At 43.2% G+C, this 22,468-nt stretch overlaps 1 protein-coding gene across 2 annotated transcripts in view; it reads right to left on the reverse strand.

Annotated features, from left to right (window-relative positions):
• Positions 1-22,468, reverse strand: part of CD2AP (CD2 associated protein) — a 71,727-nt gene that overhangs the window by 16,703 nt on the left and 32,556 nt on the right. The window contains exons 3-11 of one of the 2 annotated variants that reach the window (XM_069850794.1): positions 15,116-15,269; positions 11,724-11,824; positions 9,468-9,588; positions 8,150-8,334; positions 5,913-6,021; positions 3,591-3,682; positions 2,106-2,210; positions 1,141-1,177; positions 696-758 (exon numbers count right to left, since the gene is read on the reverse strand). In XM_069850794.1, the coding sequence (XP_069706895.1) occupies positions 696-758; positions 1,141-1,177; positions 2,106-2,210; positions 3,591-3,682; positions 5,913-6,021; positions 8,150-8,334; positions 9,468-9,588; positions 11,724-11,824; positions 15,116-15,269 (967 nt within the window). The remainder of the gene's footprint in view (positions 1-695; positions 759-1,140; positions 1,178-2,105; positions 2,211-3,590; positions 3,683-5,912; positions 6,022-8,149; positions 8,335-9,467; positions 9,589-11,723; positions 11,825-15,115; positions 15,270-22,468) is intronic. The other variant, XM_069850795.1, reaches the window with a different exon arrangement.

The raw sequence follows: 22,468 nt of genomic DNA on the forward strand, positions 1-22,468 counted from the left end.
AGATCATAGAGACGCTTCTGAAAAAAAAGCACCCTCCAGGGCAGAATTGTCTTCCCCCTTTGGGACATTTGAATGTTAGGAGGAGATAGGAACCAAAAAAACCTAAGCTGGTTGGCATCCACTTCCCACATTGAGTTAAAAAAATAAAATACTGAAGGAGTGGAAGGATTTTGCCACATGGTGGTGCTGCCCATCTAAAATGAAACTTACTTCAGTTTAACCTAAATGTATAAAGAGCCAAGTGATCAAAATATCTAGAATCATACAGTTGATCTCAATTCACACCTGAAGATACTACCGCAACGGATAAAAATAATTTGTTTGCTCACACACAGAGAAACAGTTTCTTTATAACAAGCATTCTTAGAATCATAGAATGACATCAGGAAAAATGTCTTCACTGAAGGGGTTCTCAGGCCCTGGCAGAGGCTGCCCAGGGAGGTGGTGGAGTCGCCATCCCTGGAGGGGTTTAAAAGACAGGGAGGTGAGGTGCTCAGGGATCTGAGGGAGTGGGGCAGGTATGGTTGGGCCCAATGATCTCAAAGCTCTCTACAACCAAGCAATTCTATGATTCTAAGAGAATCTTGATGTCTTCCAAACAGGTACCTATTGCACAGAGTGGCCAAGCTAAACAATTGTAACTCATTTGTAAAAGAGAATAGTCTGAAACTCACTACCAAGAAAACCAGTCTCACCTTTTTCTTCAATCCTCAAAGATGGGAATTTCTTTTCTCCAGCTGGCAATTCAGGCTTTGGAGCTGAATGCAAAAAAACCAAAACACAGACTTCACTCAGAGAGCTTTCATTATCTTCGTCACTATCTAAAAATATGACATACACCCATTTGTGTTTACATTTTCTCCTTTGCAAGAGTGCAATACCATTTATAAACATTCATTTAACCCCAGAAAACAGCAGGCCTGTATTAAAATGTTCCCGAAGTAGGCTCCATCATAATTTTGAGAAATATATAGCAGCAGCAAAATACATAAATCATAAAAGGTACCGTCAACCTGTGGCTATGGGTGTCTGCATTACTAAGAAAGACAAAGCTATTTCTGAATTTCCTCTTGAAGTCAGGCACTGCTGCTTAAATTTAATATTTATGGGTACATGCAGCACCGTGCATATACTACATACCTGGACTTTTAACTGGAGGTGGGGGTTTCTTTGGCTTCTGTAAAATGAAGGGGGAAAAAAAGACAAATGATCACACAGATATTATCTAAGACAGACTTGCTTGCGTTTTGTCTTGCATACTGTAATGTCTAGTTTGTTTACTAGCTGATTTCAAAGTATTTCACAAAGGAAGCAATCAATGCACACACAGGAAACACAAAGAACTGGAGTCATTCCTCTGGTATTTCCTAGACAACCAGTTGCGAAGACAGGAACAAAACGCAGCCTTCTTCAAATCACATCGGTGCTTCAGCAACGTGCAAAGAACTAAAAACTAAGAATTACATCTTTTCTAGTCCAAAGAATTGCTCTCACCACTACCATTTCAATATGTAAACCTCAACCTTGGTTAGTACAAGGCAAGTTAGATAGAGTAATCAGGTAAATTTCTAAAACAAAAATGGTCATTGAACGTTGTGGTTTGAGCTAAAGCAGAGTCTGTTTTCTTATTTCAGTTCAGTTTTGTCTAAGTAACTTCATTTTCTGAAAGTTAACTGCTTGAAAACTGAAAGGGTTCTCAGACCCCGGCAGAAGCTGCCCAAGGAGATGGTGGAGTCCCCATCCCTGGAGGGGTTTAAAAGATGGGAAGATGAGGTGCTCAGGGATCTGATTTAGTAGTGGGAAGGTATAGTTGGACTCAATGATCAAAAGGGTCTTTTCCAACCAAGCGATTCTATATGATCTGATCATCCTCATTAACTACAGTTAATCTGAAAAACCATGCTGAGATTAAACTTCTCCTTGGATATTAGGCATCAATATTAACCTCCAAGTCTTTCTCCCTTTTTCCAGCTAATTAACGAAAAAGTTTAAAACTGCCACAACCGCAATAACATTTCAAGCAGCATGAAGTGCCATGGGGTCATTTATTCCTTGCACTTCCACCAGTGCTTCTTTCTGATACTAAACAACACACAAGAACTTACAGGGAAGTCTTTATCAGATTCTTGTATTTGAACAGCAAAATTATCTGGGAAGACTCCTTCTTTACCATTGAGTTCTCCTTTCCACCAGCCCGGCTCTCCAGTGTCCTAAAATAAACAACAGGACATTCTGATCAATATTTACTTCTTCCCCAGAAGAGATACAGTTACAGGAACAACGTTTTTGCTTTTACCCACAATATAATTGTTCATTCTAAATATCACATTTATAAAAGGAATACTTTGGCCACCTTAACAAGGATAAACAGCTACAGATCAGATCAGGTTTGGTCACTTATTGTTTGTTCTCTAAAAAGCAGGATGAAATGATATTACATCACATGTAAGATAAGGGAATAAGAATAAGATCTGCAAAGGGAAGGGAAGTACATAAACCCAGTTCTGACCCAAAGCACAATATTTAATACTCTCAATTTCCTTGAGTAGTAACTTATCCAGTAAACACCTCAAGTGTCATTGGAAGAACACATGATTCTACTAAATAAAAGTGATTCTGATGTGATTGGTCAGGTCCACTGGTCTGAAAAGTGCGAGGAAATGAAAAAGTACCCTACTGAGAGAAAAAATAACCCCATTAGGACATAAGGAAAGAAATACAATGGAGAATTCAGTGGCACAGAAACCCATTACATGATCTTACTGGACTGAGGCCTCAGTTTGCCCATAACAGAAAATATGACGTTATTCGAATATTTTAGCAGCATAAGTAACAGCTTCCTTTCCACTTTTTTTAAGGCAAGTCTTTATTCCTTAACATAGCATCATATAAATTAATGAAAGACTGCAGAGTACCACAGGTAAATGAAGTATGACCAAGCTCATTTCTTGCTTAAAATCATCTCTGCAACAAGATGACCTTCCTAAAAAGTATTTTCAATATCAAGTACAAATAAGAACAGTCAACTAAAACATGTTTTGCTAAATAGCCAACAGTACTCTTAAGTTCTGTATGGTTATTCTGAAATACCAGGTATCTCCAACACCTGGACTTCATTCTCCTATTGAAAATATCTCCTCAGGTTTTTTTTCAAAGTACCTAGGTCAAAATCAGTAAGGACAGACATTAATTTGTCATCTTTTGACACAACAGCACTTTCCAACCACTTCTTCTTAGGCCTGCATGATACATCCCCAGAGAAAAAGCAGTTCTGAAGGTTAAAGGGCTGTTTAGAAAGCTTTTCCATCTCCTCACTGAAAAGGCTTTTTGTATTAGGTGTATATTGATCTGACTGGCCTTCAAGGAATCACAGAATGCAAGATAACATCCCACTCTGGCATGATCTCTATGGATTTCTATATTCCCAGTGAGTGCTGAAGCAAAGAGTTGGCCCTTACATGAGATAAATCAGTCTGTCTGCAGGAACATCTGCTCCAACAGACTCTCCTGCTTTCACATTTCACAAATCACCTACCTCTACAAAGTCCACAAAAGCTCTATAAATGGTTAAAGCAGACTGAACATCTTACCTTACTGAGTATTTGAATGATCTCGCCTTCTTTAAAGCTAAGTTCATCATTTGAGCCTTCATAGGAAAATATCGTCCTGCAATATTCCTTGGCTGAAACAAAGCAGCACAATTAACTACATTTGCATATGAGGGGCAGTAACATACGCAACACCAGCTCACTTGTGATGTCTTGAAATGAGAACCCCGAGATTATCATACTGCCCTTCTGGACCAGCCCTCTGAGATGGCTTTACAGATGCTCGCATGACACTAGGAGGAGGGCCACAAAGTTGGTGAAGGGAGTAGAGGGGAAGCTGTATGAGAAGCAGCTGAAGTCACTTGCCCTCTTTTCAGCCTGGAGCAGACTGAGGAGGGACCTCATTGCAGGTCACTGCATCCTCACAAGGGGAGGAGAAGGAGCAGGCACTGAGCCCTTCTCTCTGGTGACCAGGGACAGGACCCGAGGGAATGGCAGGAAGATGTCAGGGGAGGGTTAGGTTGGTTACAGGGTGGAGCAACTCTCCTGTGAGAACAGGCTGAAAGAGTTGGGCTTGTTCAGCCTGGAGAAGAGAAGGCTCAAGGGAGACCTTATCACAGCCTTCCAGTACCTATAGGGGCTCTAGGAAAGCTGGGGTGGGACTTTGTCCAAGGGCACGGAGTGAGGATGAGGGAGAATGGCTTTAAACTGGAAGTGAGAAGATTTAGATTAGACATTAGGAAGAAATTCTTCACACTGAGGGTGGGGAGGCTCTGGCCCAGGTTGCCCAGGGAAGCTGTGGCTGCCCCATCCCTGGAGGGGTTCAAGGCCAGGTTGGATGGGGCTGGGAGCAGCCTGGTCCAGTGGGAGGTGTCCCTGCCCATGGCAAGGGAGGGGAGCTGGATGGGCTTCAGGTCCCTTTCAACCCAAACCATTCTAGGATTTTATGTCCTAATACTGTCAACACACACACATCTCCTTACTGCCTGGGGACTTGGCCAGTACAGCTGAACTGCTGCTCCTCTTCTTCTCCAAGCATTTCTCCCCTTCTCACTACACCAAATCCCACAACAGCCAGAAAACTGTGCCAGAAAGGGAACTTTTCCCTCTGCTCCAGCTGCCAGGAAGGCTGGAGACAGGGAGTTCTGCATCCTACACCCCCAAGGTCCTTGTGTGTGCCAGGCTGCCAGCCCCAGCCATCAGCACCGCCCGAGAAACCAACCACGGACAGAAAGAGTATGCTCAATTTGCCACTTCAGCATCTTATTTTGCAAGCCAGATATTCAGTTAAGATGAAGAAAGAGTCTAGTTTAGCTTCCCAGTATTTAAGCCTAAAATGGTATTTACAAAACATTCAATTTGAGAATTAGTGAATATTTTTAATAGAAGTTATTTAAAATTGAAACTTTGCCACAGACTCAGGACAAACAATACAGTAGCAGCATTCACAGATGATGTATTCAAAGGTAACAGGGGTAAAGAAGAGTCAGATTGTGATTATTTTATTTTTGAAACAAAATATTTTTACATTCTTGCTCCAGAAGCCAGAACAAGCTTCCAGAAATAGCAGAGTTGCACCACAAAATAAGCCACGCTAGTCTAAACATTGGAGAGATCTCAGTTTATTTGCTAACGTATTGAGTACAGTTTATTTTAAACTCATCCTCTCAAAACTGAGGACGACGAACATGAACCATAATATGGTCTATATTAAAATACAAGCACAGAGGAAGAAAACTGAGCCTTCTTCTAAAGGTTAGAAGATGCTCTTCAGCGGTGTCTATGGGTATTATCTACCGATGTTATCTTAAAACATCTATCAGTGCTAGATTTAAGTTCCTTTCTGATGCGCTCGTCTCTGACTCCACATGGCTACACAATGTTATCCAGGGAACAGAACACAAGCACCAACTTTCTGATCCAAGAAACTTAGCATGTAGTCATGACAGCACAGTTGCATCAGCACTGGAAATCCTCGGCCCGGACAGTTACTTTTAGAGTTAGGGGACAAAAATGGAGTTAGGGGTTTGTTCCACGGGTGCAGATCTCCAGCATCACAGCTGAACACTACACTCTAGGCAGCAAGACAGTCGGGTTGAGAATTTCAACATAGTAAATTATTAGAAGGGGGCCGGTGCAATAAAAACTTCGTACCCTAGCCTTATTTTGTTCCCTACAAATGATTTTGATTAATTTTCCACAGAAATGCAAGCAAAAACTCCTTCAGACCCTTTTGACTTTGCAGAACTCCTCAAAGATACAGAACACTGCACAAAACCACAGTACACACAACATAATTTGACGAGCAAATACTTCACTACAGAGAACTATCAAATTATACACGTAGACTTTCACCAGCCTTACCTTTTGGTTTACTTTCAGCTTCTGATTTTATTACTTCTGCTGAGTTTTCAGTTTTTGCTGTAGTGGGGAAATGAATGAGCTTTGTCCCAGGGAGATGGGTGGGTGATGGCTGTAGGAATGAAAAAACCCCCTTTGTTAACAAAAGTGAGTTTTCCTTTTGCTCAGGCTACAGAACATGGTTGAGATGATGAGAACAACCGTCTCCAAGAGATTCAACGAGCTTTCCCATTAAGTACTTAAATTATTGTATTTCCCCATTCCAGCCACTGCAATTAGAAGTTTGTCTACCAACTAAAGACAGCACAGCTTTTAAACTGAAGCCAGTCCCAGGACGCTGACAGCTACACTTCTGCAATCATATTCCAGCAGTTCTAAGTGCTACTGTTCCATTATCCTGAAAATTGCCTCCTCCAGCTCCGCTGAAAGAACTCACTGACCGCACTTACAGTGCACCGGAATATTCAGTAGCCATGTACCACCTCGGCAGAAGAGGCAATCAGGTTTCCACCCTTAGCGATTTGTACAGAACAGAACCAGAACAGGTAAATGTCACTAGAGATTTCTCCTGAACCAAAAAAACCACAAAGGCATTGCAACCGGTAACAAGTTTCAGAGTTAATATCTAACAGAAACAATTGTTCCGATGTTTTTCTACCCCCCAGGAGATTTACTGTGCTGCCAGGAAGACTCAGACAGCTTCAGCTGCATCTACTTCTTCACAGTCCTAGAAGCCACAAGCACAGAATATGATCTCTCAGTCAGTACTCACCTTAGCAGCCCTAACAATGATGTGAAACATCCCATTGCCTTTAGTTACTCCGTTCGTTTTCATTTACAGTTAAACTCTGCAGACTCTCTACTGTCAAGGAAACCAGATTTACTCTCCTTAAAACCAAGTGATGCCTGTGGGCTGGTGTTCAGTACGTCCAACACACACCACAGGGGAAGCCACAGTCACTTGGGAAGTTCTTGGAGTACATATGCAATTTAACTCCCTTCAGAACGTTATACGAAGGAAGCACTAAAATAACCCACCTATGAGATTAAACAAGTCCAACATGAAAATAGTTCTCTACATTTCCCCCTTCCAAAACGAGACACAATTATAAGACCGAGAGGAAGTTTAAGTAGACAGGGAATAAATAGCCTGCAGGCAGGCAGGATGCTAGGACCAGCTGAAACCTATCTCATTGTCTCCTGGAACATCATCTCCTATCTCATTCTCAGGAACCAAGGGTGGGAGAGGAGAGACAGAGATGCTTATAGACCACATTCTAACCTGTCACAGTAAGACAAGGCTCATCTCGATCACTTCACTCAGGACGAGTGGACGCGTGTTCACACAGAGACATTTTCTCACCCATGGTCAGAAAATGTTTATGTGTCAGAGTAAACAGCCAGTTAACGTTAAGTCCACGTGCCAGCCCAAAATGCTTTGTGAAGCAGATTTTAGTCAATAACATCCCTGTGCTTGAGCACCCACCCTACTCACCAGACCCGGCTCCCAGACATTTCTACTTCTTCCTAAAGATCAAGTCAATGCTCAAAGGAACCCATTTTTTGTTGGTGGAAGATGGGAAAGCAAAAACGATGGAGATCCTCAATAGCCCTTCAGAAAATGACCTATGGAATTGCTTTAAACAAGCTGTGTGCCAGCTCACAAGGGAACTGTTTTGAAGGTGATTGTGGCTGATATTCTTCATTTGTTAAATAAGAAGAATTACAGGCACAGTCCCATTTTTTTTGTGTCACATCACGTATGCTCTTGAGCACTTCAGATACATCAGTGATCAGCCTTCCTGTGTTGAACAGTCTCTGAATACCCCAAGGAAAAAAAGCCCCTTCTACACCAGCTTCCCAATGACAGCTTTTTTTCAGACTGGATTCAAGACTGAGAACATCCTTCCATCATCCCTCCAACTCAGAAATGAGTTAAGCACAAATACAAAGCAGCCATCCATTTCTGCAAGATCTTCATGAGAATGATCTCCTTAGGGCTCTCTGTTGTCCCCTCTGCCTTTGGGATAACGTTGGCAACAAGCGTAATTGGAATATTAAGTGCTAAACTCAACTGTTTATTTCATTGTCCTTAAGCCTGGTCCAGTGGGAGGTGTCCCTGCCCATGGCAGGAGGTTGGAACTGGATGATCTTTAAGGTCCTTTCCAACCCAAACTATCCTATGATTCCATGTCTATTTTTAAAGAAAAATAAAAATAACAATGTGAACCGCTACAAACCTTATCTTGCTTTTTATCTTCTGATTCATTACTGGATAACCTTGTCTTAAGTTTCACTGAGCCTTCTTTAAAGATATCTCCAAACCCAACACCTCGGATTTTCTTTGGCTGTGCTGGTCCAGAGCCAGGTTCACTCCCATTTCCTGGAGAGGCCACAGGTGAGGTAGGACCACTGAAAACAGACTCTGAAAGAAGGAAAATGTTTGAATACCAGAAGTTATTTATTTGCTCTTCTTGGGGGGGGCGGAAAAAGTGGAAATAACATGGCTGCACGTGCACTGCTTTTGTTAAACAGCTTTTCTAGGAATGCTACAATAGCTGTAACACCTCACATTTGTTCCAGCTGTATTTTTAACATGAGACCACTCGGAACGACACCCATGCCACACAGAATACTCTGGCAACTAAGTCACAAGATCACTAATACTTCTTGCTATTTCAATTATTGCTCAGGCTCCACAGTCTGTTAACGTCAATATGTTCCATTAGTTTTATGAAACATCTCTGATGCGTTCTCTGAAGCCGTGGTTGTAGCTCAAAATTTAAAAGCCCATCATTTGCACTGCTGAAAGGGAGAAGCAATTAAGGTCCTTAAGAAGTCTTACCAAGTTTCAACAACCACAGGAAAAAATATTGTTTCAGTAGTAGAATGATGTCTCTCAAAGCACCAAAGTGACATTTTCCTATTGCTCAGAAGCAAACATACCTGAAAAGAGCTTCTTGCAAATTTATTTAAATAGATTTTTAACTTTATAACACTTCAAACCTATTTTAAATGAGTTAAGCATTCAAATCAGATACAGTGGCTTGAGATTAAGCACTGTCAGATAACACAAGTGTTTAGGTAACTTTTAAACTTTGAGTTTTAAGGGACAACACTTATTCACACAAAAAAAGTGCAGTTCAGAGAAAAAGCTTCAGTTAGGTGCTAGGAACTTTTATAAGTCAGTCTTTCTCTCTTCCTTCCTTCCTCCCTCCCTCCCCTCCTCCCTTACTCCCTCCTACTTTCTTTCCTTTGTACTTTTTAAGTTACAGTCAAACCTGTCAAAACTTACCAACTATTTCCATGTGCACAATTCCAGGATATAGTCATGTGAGCACCAGAAAGCTTTATAAACAAATAGTCTCGTCAATTTTTAGCCTTCCAGTTAAGGTCTTTCCAGTGGGTTGGAAGGGACCTCAAAGCCCATCTAGTCCCAACCCCCTGCCATGGGCAGGGACACCTCCCACTGAACAGGGCTGCTCAAAGCTCCATCCAACCTGGTCTTGAAAGGCCACACTGACTTTGCTAAGGGTTTACAAAAAACAGAATAACCACCTGTGTCATCCAGAGAGTCCTGTGCTTCTCCATCATCTGTCAATTCCAATTCTTTCACAAAGTTTGAAGGAAACAATCCTGCCTTGCCATTCAGGGTTCCACTCCACCAGCCTTCTTCTACCTGTAGTGAAATATTTTGAAACATTACCAATAAGGCAAAATGAAATCCCTATCAATTCCATCCACACATCACTTATAAAACTCTACAAACGGCTTTGGGGAAGTTCACATGACCATGATTTTTCCTTAAAGAAATCTATGAAAGGCACAGAAAGATTAGGCAAAAAGAGCAGCAAGAAAATAATTTACTGTCACTTCTATCACTACAGTGATGATTCTGAAACATCAAGACTTGCCCTAGAACAGCTAATCCAGAAGAGCAGCAGAATGTTCATACCAGCTTTCTCAATAGTTCCATATCCTTCTTGTGCTGGGGATTCCAGAACTGGAGACAGGACCCCAGGTGGGGTCTCATGAGAGCAGAGTAGAAGGGCAGCCTGTATTGAAACCGAGGATTGCCTCGACCCAGGTGCATGACTTTGCATTTGGCTCTGTTGAACCTCATGAGGTTCTCACAGTCCCACTTTACCAGTTTGTCCTGGTCCCTTCAGATGACATCCTGTCCTCCTGGCATGACAACTGCACCACTCAGCTTGGTGTCATCTGCAAACTTGCTGAGGGTGCCCTCGATCTCGCTGTCAATATCATTGATGAAAATATTAAACACACTGGTACTTGCCTGAGCCTCCTCACCACGCTGTCTTTAAAAACCCTGACTACTTACAAACTATATAACCAGAAGAGCTACCTTGAATTGACATTAAAAGAGAGATAAAAAAGCTCTGCATGCTTTGGTAAAGAACATCTGTGCATCTCTGGGCACTAGCAACACAGATGAACAATTTAATAACTTGATGTTCCATTTCAAACTCTCACAACATGATACAATTTCCACAAGAGGGAGTTACAGCTCTGCTAGGCACCTCAGCACTGCTTTTTTGGGTGGGAACTCTATCAATTTATTCCTAAAAGATGATGAAAACTCAGACTTCTAAAAAAAGGGAGAAAGGGGAAAGGCTGAAGCAAGCATTTTAGCCCATCTGATTATGACTTTGCACCATGACGTTACACCATGCTTGATAACACAGCATGCAAACACGACAAATACAACACTACAAAAATAAATCTGCCACTTAGTCCAGTGTCTGAGAAGAGATGAAAGGGGAACAGAAGTTCTAAAGCAATGATACAGTCACCCCATGAACTTTGTGCCTATTCTTGCATGGAAAGCCCACATGTTCTGCAAACAAAAAACCCTGCAGATTCAGACAGCACGGAGCACAAGGGCTCTCTTCTCTAAAAGCTACTTCTGATCCTTGTTGTCTGCTCTCTTCAATATTAGACACTTAACTTCTGAACCTCTCTGCCTCCCCTTTGGATTTCCACCATCAGTCGTGTCAGTTGTAGCCAGTCAATGAGAACAACTAATGAACGACAGAATGGTTTGGGTTGAAAGGGATTTTAAAGCCCATCCAGTTCCACCCCTGCCATGGGCAGGGACACCTCCCACTGGATCAGGGGCTCCAAGCCCCATCCAGCCTGGCCTTGAACACCTCCAGATATGGGGCAGCCACAGCTTCCCTGGGCAACCTGGGCCAGAGCCTCCCCACCCTCAGCATGAGGAATTTCTTCCTAATGTCTAATCTAAGTCTTCCCCCTTCCAATTTAAAGCCATTCCCCCTCCTCCCATCGCTACACACCCTCAGAGAACGTTCCTCCCCATCTTTCCTGGAGCCTCTTCAGATACTGGAAGCTGCTCTAACATCTCCCTGCAGCCTTCACTTTTCCAGGCTGAACAAGCCCAACTCTCTCGGCCTGTCCTCATAGCAGAGGTGCTCCAGCCCTCAAATCATCTTTGTAGCCTCCTCTGGACATGTTCTCACAGTTCCGTGTACTTCTCCTGTTGGGGATGCCAGAACTAGAGACAGAACTTTGAGAAGTCTTCGACTTTGAAAAGGAATCCATATAACTAATCACAACTTATTGCTGGGATGACTAAATATTTCCCCTCAACATCTAGCATTCACTGATTTAGGATTAGATGCCAAAAGAAAGAACTCCTAAACTGCTAGCTTTAGCTTCAGAAACTCTACTTCGCATGCAATTTTTCCAACATCCCTGCAATTCAAGTAAGTAGATGAAAAAAAAACCAGCTTCCAGCCACAAAGAGCTGAGCAGCTCTGTATTAGAGCTTACCTCTTCATTGATGTCGATCACATCCCCCAGCTTGAGTTCCAGCTCATCCTCATTCTGCGGAATGTATTCGAAAAGCACTTTGCACTGCCGCTTCTTGGACCCTGGTTCAAGGGAAATGGCAAAAATAAGAAAGCTCACAAAGGAAAACTCGTTTACGATGCACTCTGCTCCTGAGGATCAAATCTGACCACAACACCCATAAACCACCCCAAAAAGCTACACAGCTTTTCATACAATCATAGAATGGCTTGGGTTGGAAGGGACCTTAAAGCCCATCCAGTTCTAATTCTCCAAGGCTATTGATACTTCAGTGTTGTGCAGAACAAAACTTTTTTGGTTTTTTATCTTTTTGGGTTACTTAGAAACTGGAGGCTCAAACTTGGATGTTTTCTTTTAAGCAAGTGCTAACATTGCAACTGGCAGCAGGTATCACCTCTAAGATTAAGCCTCATATTATTAGAGCAGCATCAAAAGCCCAAAGTCAGATATTCAGAAGATGCCACTCCCAGGAGCCTCAGCACAGAACACACTGGGCAGCCAAGTCACATTCAGCATCTACAGTTTCTGAGCAGGCTCACCAAACGAAGGACTTCCTACATGCTGCTCTACTGCCTGTGCCCTGAAGAGCTTAAAAGGGGTAGGAAATAAACAAACCAAAAATGTTAAGCTCTATGGGTTATTTTAATAATGTGTAATTGCCCACCCTTCTTTTAACTCCACTGAAAAGCATCCATCTGCCAAGAGGGATTGTTAGGTTAACAGTAATTACAATAAACGGTTCACTGGCCTTTACTACCTCCTACAGTGCTTTTAAGGCTCCTCCTTTGTATAAGATTAACTGATACCAAAAAAAAAAGGCAAATTAAAGAGTCACGGCCATTTGGTATAAATCTAATCCCAGCATTCCTTTTGATATTGCAATTCTACCTAAATGGGGAACAGAGGGGGAGAAAGCAAACCCACAGATGCGTTTCACATCCAGACCCCTCTCTCACTCGAGGTCTGCTCTCAGTGACACCCAGTTTCGGAAGGATGGCATTCCAGCTGGAAAATCCCCAGATTAACCCAGGAAGCTAACACCGATCTGCTTAGAAAACAACACACCAGCTTCATTTGGTGCTGCTGGACTGGCAATACTGCCCGTTTCCAAAACAAAGTGTGTGGCTTCAGCTTGTATTTGTTTTGTAGAGGATAAACCAAATTTAGCCCTCTGTTGCCATAACTTTGCATGCCTCCTGTATTTTCCTTGTCCTGAATAAAGGCAGCCATCTAACCCACAGGAATAATGCCTGCAACTTACTGCTGACCTGATATACAAGCATAGAATGGTTTGGGTTGGATGGGACCTTAAAGCCCATCCAGTTCCCAACCCCCTGACACGAGGAGGGACACTTCCCACTATATAAAATACCTGAAATCAGAGAGCTGCACAGGTGAACAACAAAAGACTTCCCAGGCAGAGACAACCTACCTCACCGCACATTGAAACCTGCAATTAAAGAAACTTAACTTTGTTTTTAATGTTGTAAACCTCATTTTACCAGGTTAGGAGCCAGAACAGCAAGCTGAACATGAGCCAGCAGCACCCTGGCAGTCAAGAGGGCACCTGAGTCCTGGGGTGCATCCAGCACAACATCGACAGCCGGGCAAGGGAGGGGATTGCCCCGCTCTGCTCTTCACATGCACAACCCCACCTCGAATAGTGGATGCAGTTTTGGGCACCGCAGCGTAAAAAGGATCTAAAGCAACTGGAGAGTGACCAGAGGAGGCAACAAAGGTGGTGAAGGAATTGCGTGCCTAAAGGCAGGTGCTTGAACATCATTTTCTTCTAGGAGAATGAGACCAGCCAGAGCACTGCAGAGTTTGAGAGCAAGTTGTACCTACTGCCATGGCCACACCGCCACTAGCATGAGGATCAGATGTGCTGAATGTGGGATCACCTCAGGGTCAGGGAGACCAGAATGAGTAGCCAACACCAGAACTTATATCAGAACACATTCCTAGAACTCCAGATTATCTTGAGTTGGAAGTACCCATCAAGATCACCAACCATATCCTGGGCTGCATCCAAAGCAGCACAGCCAACAGGGCAAGGGAGGGGATTCTGCCCCTCTACTCCGCTCTAGTGAGACCCTACCTGGAGTCCTGTGTCCAGTTTTGGAATCCCCAACAGAAGAAGGATATGGAACTGTTGGAACAGGTCCAGAGAAGGCCACGAAGATGATGCGAGGACTGGAGCACCTCTGCTCTGAGGACAGGCTGAGAGCTGGGGTTGTTCAGCCTGAAGAAGGCTCTGGGAAGACCTTATAGAAGCATTGGAGTTGGAAATGGATGATTTTTCAGGTCCCTTCCAACCCAAACCATTCTATGATGCTGTGATTCCCTTTCAGACCCTGGCTGCATTAATCTGGGAACAGCACTTGTTTTTCAGGCTGCACATCTGGGCTGTTGTCAACATACGCAAATGGATCAGACTCACTAAAAAGCAATTCTGAAGGTAACATCCTTAGTTGCCTAGAAGCTTTCAACAAATTTATAAGTCTGATAGTCCTGTTTCAAGGCTTTAAAAGACAACAGGTGGCTCTTCTCCTTTTATAGGCAAAACCTCAAAGGATAAACATCCTAGAAACAGTAAGTTCTGAATTCTTTCTTTCAAAAAAGCAATCCTTAATCATAAAAGCCTGCAATGTCTTATAAGAGAGAGGAAGCCAGAGCAATTTACAGCAGTACCTCTTGTAAGACTGAGGTGTCCCACTACAAATCACAAGGACATTTTCTGGAGGCAAGGAACGATGAGTTTTCTGCTCTAGGGTTTTGTGACCCTGATTTAAACATTGGCATTAAAACAACAAAGCCACAGATATGAAGGCACCAAGTCTGCATGCCTGACCATCCCGGGGCTGCAGTTACAGTCAAAGGAAGGCCACTACTTTTTCCTAGACACCACCAACTCCACTTTGTTTCGCGTAAGAAGCAAGCCCACCAAACAAAAGGAATGTGAAATAGAGCCTTTCCTCACCAGAAAGCTCTGAATTTGGAGCAAAAGGTTCACGTTTAGAAGAAATGACCACAGGAAGATTATTATGAATGGGCCTGCAGCTCTCGTTCAGGTCCCTGACTACACAAGCAAAGCTCACATGAGGTTACAGAGTGACTCTCTGCAATCTGGGAAGGGTCTAAAACCTGTTCCCAGGAAAATTTACCCCTGTTGCTGCTGTTAAGAACAACATAAGCATCCAGGAGCAAACTTTGGCTTAGAATCAAAGTTCTTCCTAGGTCTCTAGTTTTCCATACAACCTTGAAACTAAGTCAGACATTAAATAATACATGTTTATTAAAACAAAAGCACATCAGCAGCTTATGCAATGGAAGGAATTGGAAAGACTACATACTCTTCTTGAAGCTTTTGGATGGGGGATGAGGCTGAAATCCTCCTGCTGGAAGCCCATAGCTGCTCATACGCTGCACAAGGCTGGCTACATTGCCAGATTTCTCCCTCCTGACTGGTACGGCATCATCCTTGGGCTCTACATCCTTCTTAACTTCCTGAAACAAGAGATTTAAAAGACTGAGAGGCCATTTTTTTCAACAGGAGCTCCATAGACTAACAGATTTCAGGTACTTACCACCTGGTGTGTAACAGTGACACTCAAAACCCATGGCATCCTGCACCTAAACATGCTAAAGGTCTTGAGCAACTTGACCCTTCCATACAATCATGGTAGTAAACAGGTAAGCTGATGTGCTGAGAAAGAGGAGCAGTATTTCAGCCATCTACTCCAAACCCAAGCAAAGCAGCTTTGAGCCCACAAGTCCCAACTTACAACTCATAAGTCACAGCTCGTTATTTGTCCTTTTAAAACAGTTTCAAATATTACTTCGATGACAGCCCCATATGGCAGGGCACTAAACAAAAGATTTCAGTGTATAAAGCTGTATTAGTGATCGTCTCTGCCTCAGAAAGCTCCAAGGTTGGTTACAGGCAAGATGCAATCGCACTGCTGAAAGACAACTGGAAAAGAAAGTGAGAGACAAGAAAGAGTGGGAGGAAGCGAGAGGAAAGGTTTAGGAGACGAGCAACAGAGACATTTTTCTGATAATTGTCTCCCACGTTCTTATCTTTCTAAAATAAAGTGTTAGGACTGGAATTATTGACCACGCCAAACAAGACAAGAAGCCTATAAACAAGCATCTGTTCTTGACAGAAAAAGCCATGTACTCAGCAGTTAGTCTACTGCACCAGCTCATTAAATGAGACTCCACTGGAGAACAAATACTCTGAAAGAAGGAAATTATCACTTTGCACAAGAAGAAAGCCATTAAGTCAGATCAATGGCCCATCTAGTGCAGAAGGCAGCTCACTCTGGCAACCCAGAGGCTCCTGTATTCCCAGAGCACCCATAAGGGTTTCATTAGGGAGATGCATCCCCTCCCCTTTCCCTTTCACATCCACAGATGAAGCCGTCTACTCCCTTTTTGCACCCATAATCCTGTCTGCCTCCACAGCTCCCTTGGAGACAGACACCAGATATTCACTCTCTGTTACACTGAGAAGCTCCTCTCCCTCATCTGCTTTAAGCTAGTGAATCACTGTGCCAGGAGCCAAGGATTTTGGAGAACTGAAAGTGCAACACCAGGTATTCATGAGCTGATGCTCAACTGAACTGGCAGTTCCACGTAGGCATGACGTGGATTACATTTTCTTATACGCATTACTTGGCATTTACCTACCTTCCAGCTCATCTGTCAGCCCCTGGCCATCAGCCTGGCATTAGACTAGTTAAGAGTTTAACAGCAATCACAAAATGGGAGCATCCACTGCTAAATGCCTTCTCTAGATAACCAGAGATGCTGAACAAAGCCGGTACCACAACCAGCACTCGAGGATCCCACAGCACACTCTTCTCTATCCTGTCAACTCATTATTTAAGTCCTTTGCTTTTTATTCTTCCTATACATAAAAGATCTTTTCCTCCAGTCTTGGAGCATCTTTATTCCTTCAATAACTGGATGGAAAACTTCAAAGATTTTATAAAAGCACAAGTGCAGCCTGGTCCAGTGAGAGGTGTCCCTGCCCAGGGCAGAGGGATTGGAACTGGATGGGCTTTGAGGGCCCTTCCAACCGAAAGCATTCTGTGCTAGTATGATTTTCTATGAAAAACCAGCGGAATTAGATTGAAAACCAAGAGATCTACAAATAATTCTATGAGCAACAGTTAAGAGAAGAAAACTTTGCAGACAGATTCAAAAAGTTGAAGATTTATTGATGAAGAATTTCATCAGCAGTAAACAGAATCATCAGTCCCTGGGAGAGAACGGTACCATCAGAGCTTCCTAACACAGCTCAGATATGAAAAGTTGAATACATCAACACACAGTTAAAAGAAACCTTCCTAATCTAAGCTGTATACAAGGAAAAAGGATGCCATGAAATTAAGATGAATATGGGACAGAGCAGGAATAGAGAGCTGCAAGTCAACCAGAAAAGATTTGCAATGAACACACGTGGGTAAAGGACTGGTACCAGCCACGCCTGAAGCAGCATCAGGGGCATTTTACTTTGTGTATCAGGAAGCACACAGTGATCTCATGAAAGTGCTCTGCAACAGGGAGAGGAGAAATAACCACACCAATAACCCCTCTTCTCCCAAGTGACAGGCAATGGGACCCAGGGAAAGTAGCCTAAAGCTGCACCAGGGCAGGTTCAGGTTAGACATCAGGAAATATTTCTTCACAAAGAGGGTTCTTGGGTGCTGGCAGAGGTTACCCAGGGAGGTGGTGGAGTCCCAGCCCCTGGAGGAATTAAAATGACAGGGAGATGAGGTGCTCAGGGATCTGGTTTTGTAGTGGACAGGTACAGCTGGACTCGATGATCTCAAAGGTCTTTTCCAACCAAACAATTCTATGATTCTATGAAAAGCCTACTGCTAGAGCAGCCGGTGATAAACATAGCTTCAACAAAACTACAGAAGAAGCATTAGTAAGCAGTGCATGAATGAGCCAGCAACTGCTATTTCCATATTTAACCTACTACCCTTTAGATCATCATAAACAAGCCCTATTCTTTCCCCTTCTTGTTAAAGAAAGGCTGCAGCATTAACTATCCTTCCTCGGGGCATTAAAAACCACATTAAAACCAAATCAAGTTACGGCAAATTCAGGAATCCTTGGTCTTCATGCCCACACGCAGTCCACCACACCACAAACCTGTATTTCACATCAGTTCTCTAACAGCACAGTTCTGCCCTGAGGTTCATTTTCAAAAGCAGACGTCAGGATGCTGCGAGATACGTACCCGTCAGCAGCAATTTCATCCAAGCACCATTGCTATGACTCTCTGACCTTTCATATATGCTAAGGCTTTGCCAAAGCAGTCACTTCTAAACAAGACACAACTGTTTGGATCTCTGAAAACGGACACTGATCAATTCAAGCGTTCATAAATGCCCAGTTAATAAGAGTCTGCAATTTTTATATGTCTGCCCAAACATCTGGTCTGACTTCCAGTCATTGGAAAACAACATTGCCCACAGCTCTCATCTCTGCATTCAAACAAAAGATTAAATGCCCCAGGAACCACAACATCCAACCTGAACATGCCCAAGAATCCCATTTCATAGATTCATGGAATGGTTTGGGATGGAAGGGACCATCCAGTGTCACCTCTGCCATGGGCAGGGACACCTCCCACTGGACCAGGCTGCTCCAAGCCCCATCCAACCCAGTCTTGAACCCCTCCAGGGATGGGGCAGCCACCGCTTCCCTGGGCAGCCTGGGCCAGAGCTTCATCACAAAGAATTTCTTCCTAATGTCTAATCTAAATACTTCTCCTTTCCAACTTAAAGCCATTCTTCCTCATCCTATCACTCCATGCCCTTGGAAAAAGTACCTCCCCAGCTCTCCCAGAGCCCTTCAGGTACTAGGAGTTCCCCCCAGAGCCTTCTCTTCTCCAACTCTCTCAGCCTGTTCTCATAGCAGAGGTGCTCCAGCACTCACCATCACCTTTGTGGCCTCCTCTGGACCCATTCCAACAGTTCCATGTCCTTCTTATGTTGGGGATTCCAGAACTGGGCGCAGGACTCCAGGTGGGATACCACACAAGCAGAGCAGAGGGGCAGAATCCCCTCCCTCACCCTGCCGGCCACACTGCTTTTGACGCAGCCCAGGATATGAGCTATTTATGGGTTTCACAACAAGTAACGCATTTTTCTTTCTCTGTTTTTGTTGCTTAAGTCAGCCTCCTGTATCCAGGCTAACAGAGAGTGTCTGTGCTGTGACAATGCCAAAGAACCTCCTGGACACTTGAGCTTGTTTTGAGACGAGGCCCCCACCAGCTGCCAGCCAGCAAAACCAAAATGAAAATCTGACATTAAACTGCAGCTGGAAATTTTCATATTGTTATGATGCCAGTCTGCTGCAGTACAGGGCTTGTCAGCATTTCCATTAGCAACACAGATTTTATGCATTTATGACTTGGCAGGAGAAGGTCAATACTGACTGTCTCTTGGCATAAAACACACTCAACTCAGAAGAAACCACCCACTCTTTCTGTTGCGACCTACAGCACTAGTCATAAAGGGTTTATGTTTTCTATGATCTCCACTAAAGGCGTATTTCACAACAATTAAAAAATTCGCCAGAATCACTACAAGCTGGTATGTAAAAAATGTGTGTAAAACCAACTCAATAGTGAAAAAAAAATTGAGGTGCTCTTAGAGGATTTTGTTTTAATTGCACCCATAACAGTTTAAGAACTCCTTAGGGAAATGGATGGAGCCTTGAGCAGCCTGGTCCAGTGGGAGATGTCCCTGCCCATGGCCAGGGTGGAACTGGATGGGCTTTGAGGTCCCTTCCAATTCAAGCCATTCTATGATTCTATATATAAAATCTCCGAGTCACACGGGTTCAGCAATAAGTGAAACAAGAATTATTCTTCTTTATACACAGACAAAAATTCACCTATAGCTTCACGATGCTTACTAAAATAAACAAATAAGCAGGCGGTCCTGACCTACTTTTTAGCAAGTGAGCAAGCAGCCTTCCCACCATCAGCCGCTTGCCTACGCTTGGCTCCAGCGGGGACAGCAGGATCCTCCCCGCTTCCCTCGCCAGAAGCGAAGAGCACTGAAATTACTGGGGCACTGGAAAGAGAGAAAGCAGGTCAGATCATCTGAAAGGACATAAGGAACAGATGGCTGTAAATATTGAGCCTACTTCTGAATTACGGGGCTCTGAGAAATTCATTTTCCAGCAAAATTAAATCTTTTGTTAGACTCTTCAAGCATAAATATCAAGACTTTTCTCATCCTCATTGCTGGTGCTCACAGAGGTGAAATATTTAATAGAAGCAAAGAAACAAAGATTAACAATTTCACAGAATCATAGAACGGTTTGATTTGGTAAGGACCTTAAAGATCATCTAATTCCAATCTGCAGCTTCCTGACCTGCACCACTGCTTTGTCACTCTTGTCAAGAAGTAAGGGGACAGTCACAGACAATTGATGGACCAAAATAGCCAAGAGGCTCCAGAGCTCTTCCCTGGAGCATTTGGGAGGTCAGAGCTGGTTCCACCGCTTGACAGAGGAGCTTGGCTGGGAGACAGCTGCCCCTGACTCCCCAGAGGATTAAACGTTCCTCTTGACACTGGAAACAAATCACTTCAAAGATGAAAGTAGTCACCATTTAAAGAACAGACAAACTTGATAACCTTTGCTTTGCAAGATAAATAACCTCCTGGGCAATTAAGCATGTGTTACAGACTGATTTTTTTGGCCTAATTTATGGCCGAAGTAGGAGCTGTTTAACAGTGAATCGCAGGGTTTGTTTTTTAAAGTGCTGACCTGTGATCAGGCTGAGCCAACAGTAAGGCACTATCAGTCCTCTTTACCTCTTCCGAAGATGGAATTGCTTCATATTCTGACTTCTCTACATCCAAGTCAAAGCAAATTCTGCTCAAGACTAAGGACAGGAAAGAGTTTCCAGTAGACATTAATCTCCAGTTTTCATAGAATCTTAGAATGGTTTGGGTTGGAAAGGACTTTAAAGCCCATCCAGTTCCACACCCCTGCCATGTGCAGGGACACCTCCCACTGGACCAGGGGCTCCCAGCCCCATCCAACCTGGCCTTGGACACCTCCAGGGATGGGGCAGCCACAGCTTCCCTGGGCAACCTGGGCCAGGGCCTCACCATCCTTATCACAAAGAATTTCTTCCTAACGTCCAATCTAAACCTTCCCGTTTCCAATTTAAAGCCATTCTTCCTCATCCTGTCACTCCATGCCCTTGGGAAAAAGTCCCTCCCCAGGGTTCCTGGAGCCCCTTCAGGTTCTGGAAGCTGCTCTAAGGTCTTCCCAGAGCCTTCTCTTCTCCAGGCTGAACAAGCCCAACTCTCTCAGCCTGTCCTCATAGCAAAGGTGCTCCAGCCCTCTGACCATCTCCATGGCCTCCCCTGGACCCGTTCCAACAGTTCCACATCATTCTTCTGTTGGGGATTCCAGAACTGGATAAGCTACAGACACATTCTGCTAAGGCAGCGACTGCTGCTCCAGTTCCTTAAGACAGCAGAGCACTTGCTCAAAGGCCATTATCTGCTGAGCTTGGTTTTGGAAACTCCCCTCAGCGTTTCTGATAAGAGTTTTATGCAAAGCTATCCCTTTCCATCTAAAGTTTTCACATGGTACAAACAAAAGTACAGAAAGCAAGGACGCGAAGTCTTGGTAGATAAACCTCTCCACCATCAAGCTATGTCAGAAAACCTCTGCGTACAGCAGAGTTTCATAAATGGCTGGAGAAATACTTTCAGAAAGTTGATTTATTAATATCTGCACCTGCTGCCAATTCAAATCATAATTTCTAGCTTCCCCCACCACCAAGGCTAAAATATAATTAGCTAGAGAAGTGAGTCAAGCCAGGCTCACAGTTCTCCAGTCTGCAGACAGAACCCCAGCCTTTCCTTCCTAAATCACACCCACATCAATCAGCAACTTACCAGTATTTTCACGTGTTATAAACTATGCTAAATATAGATGATATAATGCCTCCCTCTTGGGAAGAAAAGCATCATCAGTCAGGCAAGGTATCACTCCTTTCTCACAATTCATAACACGTGAAATAAGCAGGATCTCTGGGAAGCATTAAATATTACTGAGACACTTCAGACTTAGACTAAAACTTGAGCCACCAAATAAATGTAATATTTGAAGGTGAAGAACAGGTTAAAAAAATGGACTTTCCCAAATAAGGAAAATTCTTGTCTACAGACGAGTGTAGACGCAGGCTTGGAATTTCAGATGTTGATATAGATTATATATGTATTATTATTATACATGTATTATACACATATTTATTATATATATAAATAATTATTTTTTGGTGGAGAACTGCATACCTATGAAGCTTGTTTTAAACAAATGTCAATCCAGATTCTGATCCAAGGTCTTGTGTATGGTTCTAGGATTCAAATATCTGCAAAATACAAGACACCTAAACCCATGTAATGCCTCAACATCCCAAGAAGCTTTTCCCACTGCTAAAAAGACTCTTTCCATCTGCTTTCAGCGAAGACCAAAACCCAGACGCAGAGCAGCACAGCAGTCAGTTCACCAGGTCTCTCAGTAGAGCCAAGAATCCTAAACAAACACAAGGAACTAAAGAAAGATGGATGTTCAAATCAATGTTTCCCAACCATTTAATTAATAAAAAAAAAGTTATTCTTAAAATACTTATAAAAATAATACCTAAACAA

This window comes from Phaenicophaeus curvirostris, chromosome 2 (genome assembly GCF_032191515.1).
Source record: "Phaenicophaeus curvirostris isolate KB17595 chromosome 2, BPBGC_Pcur_1.0, whole genome shotgun sequence".
Taxonomy (NCBI): Eukaryota; Metazoa; Chordata; class Aves; order Cuculiformes; family Cuculidae; genus Phaenicophaeus; species Phaenicophaeus curvirostris.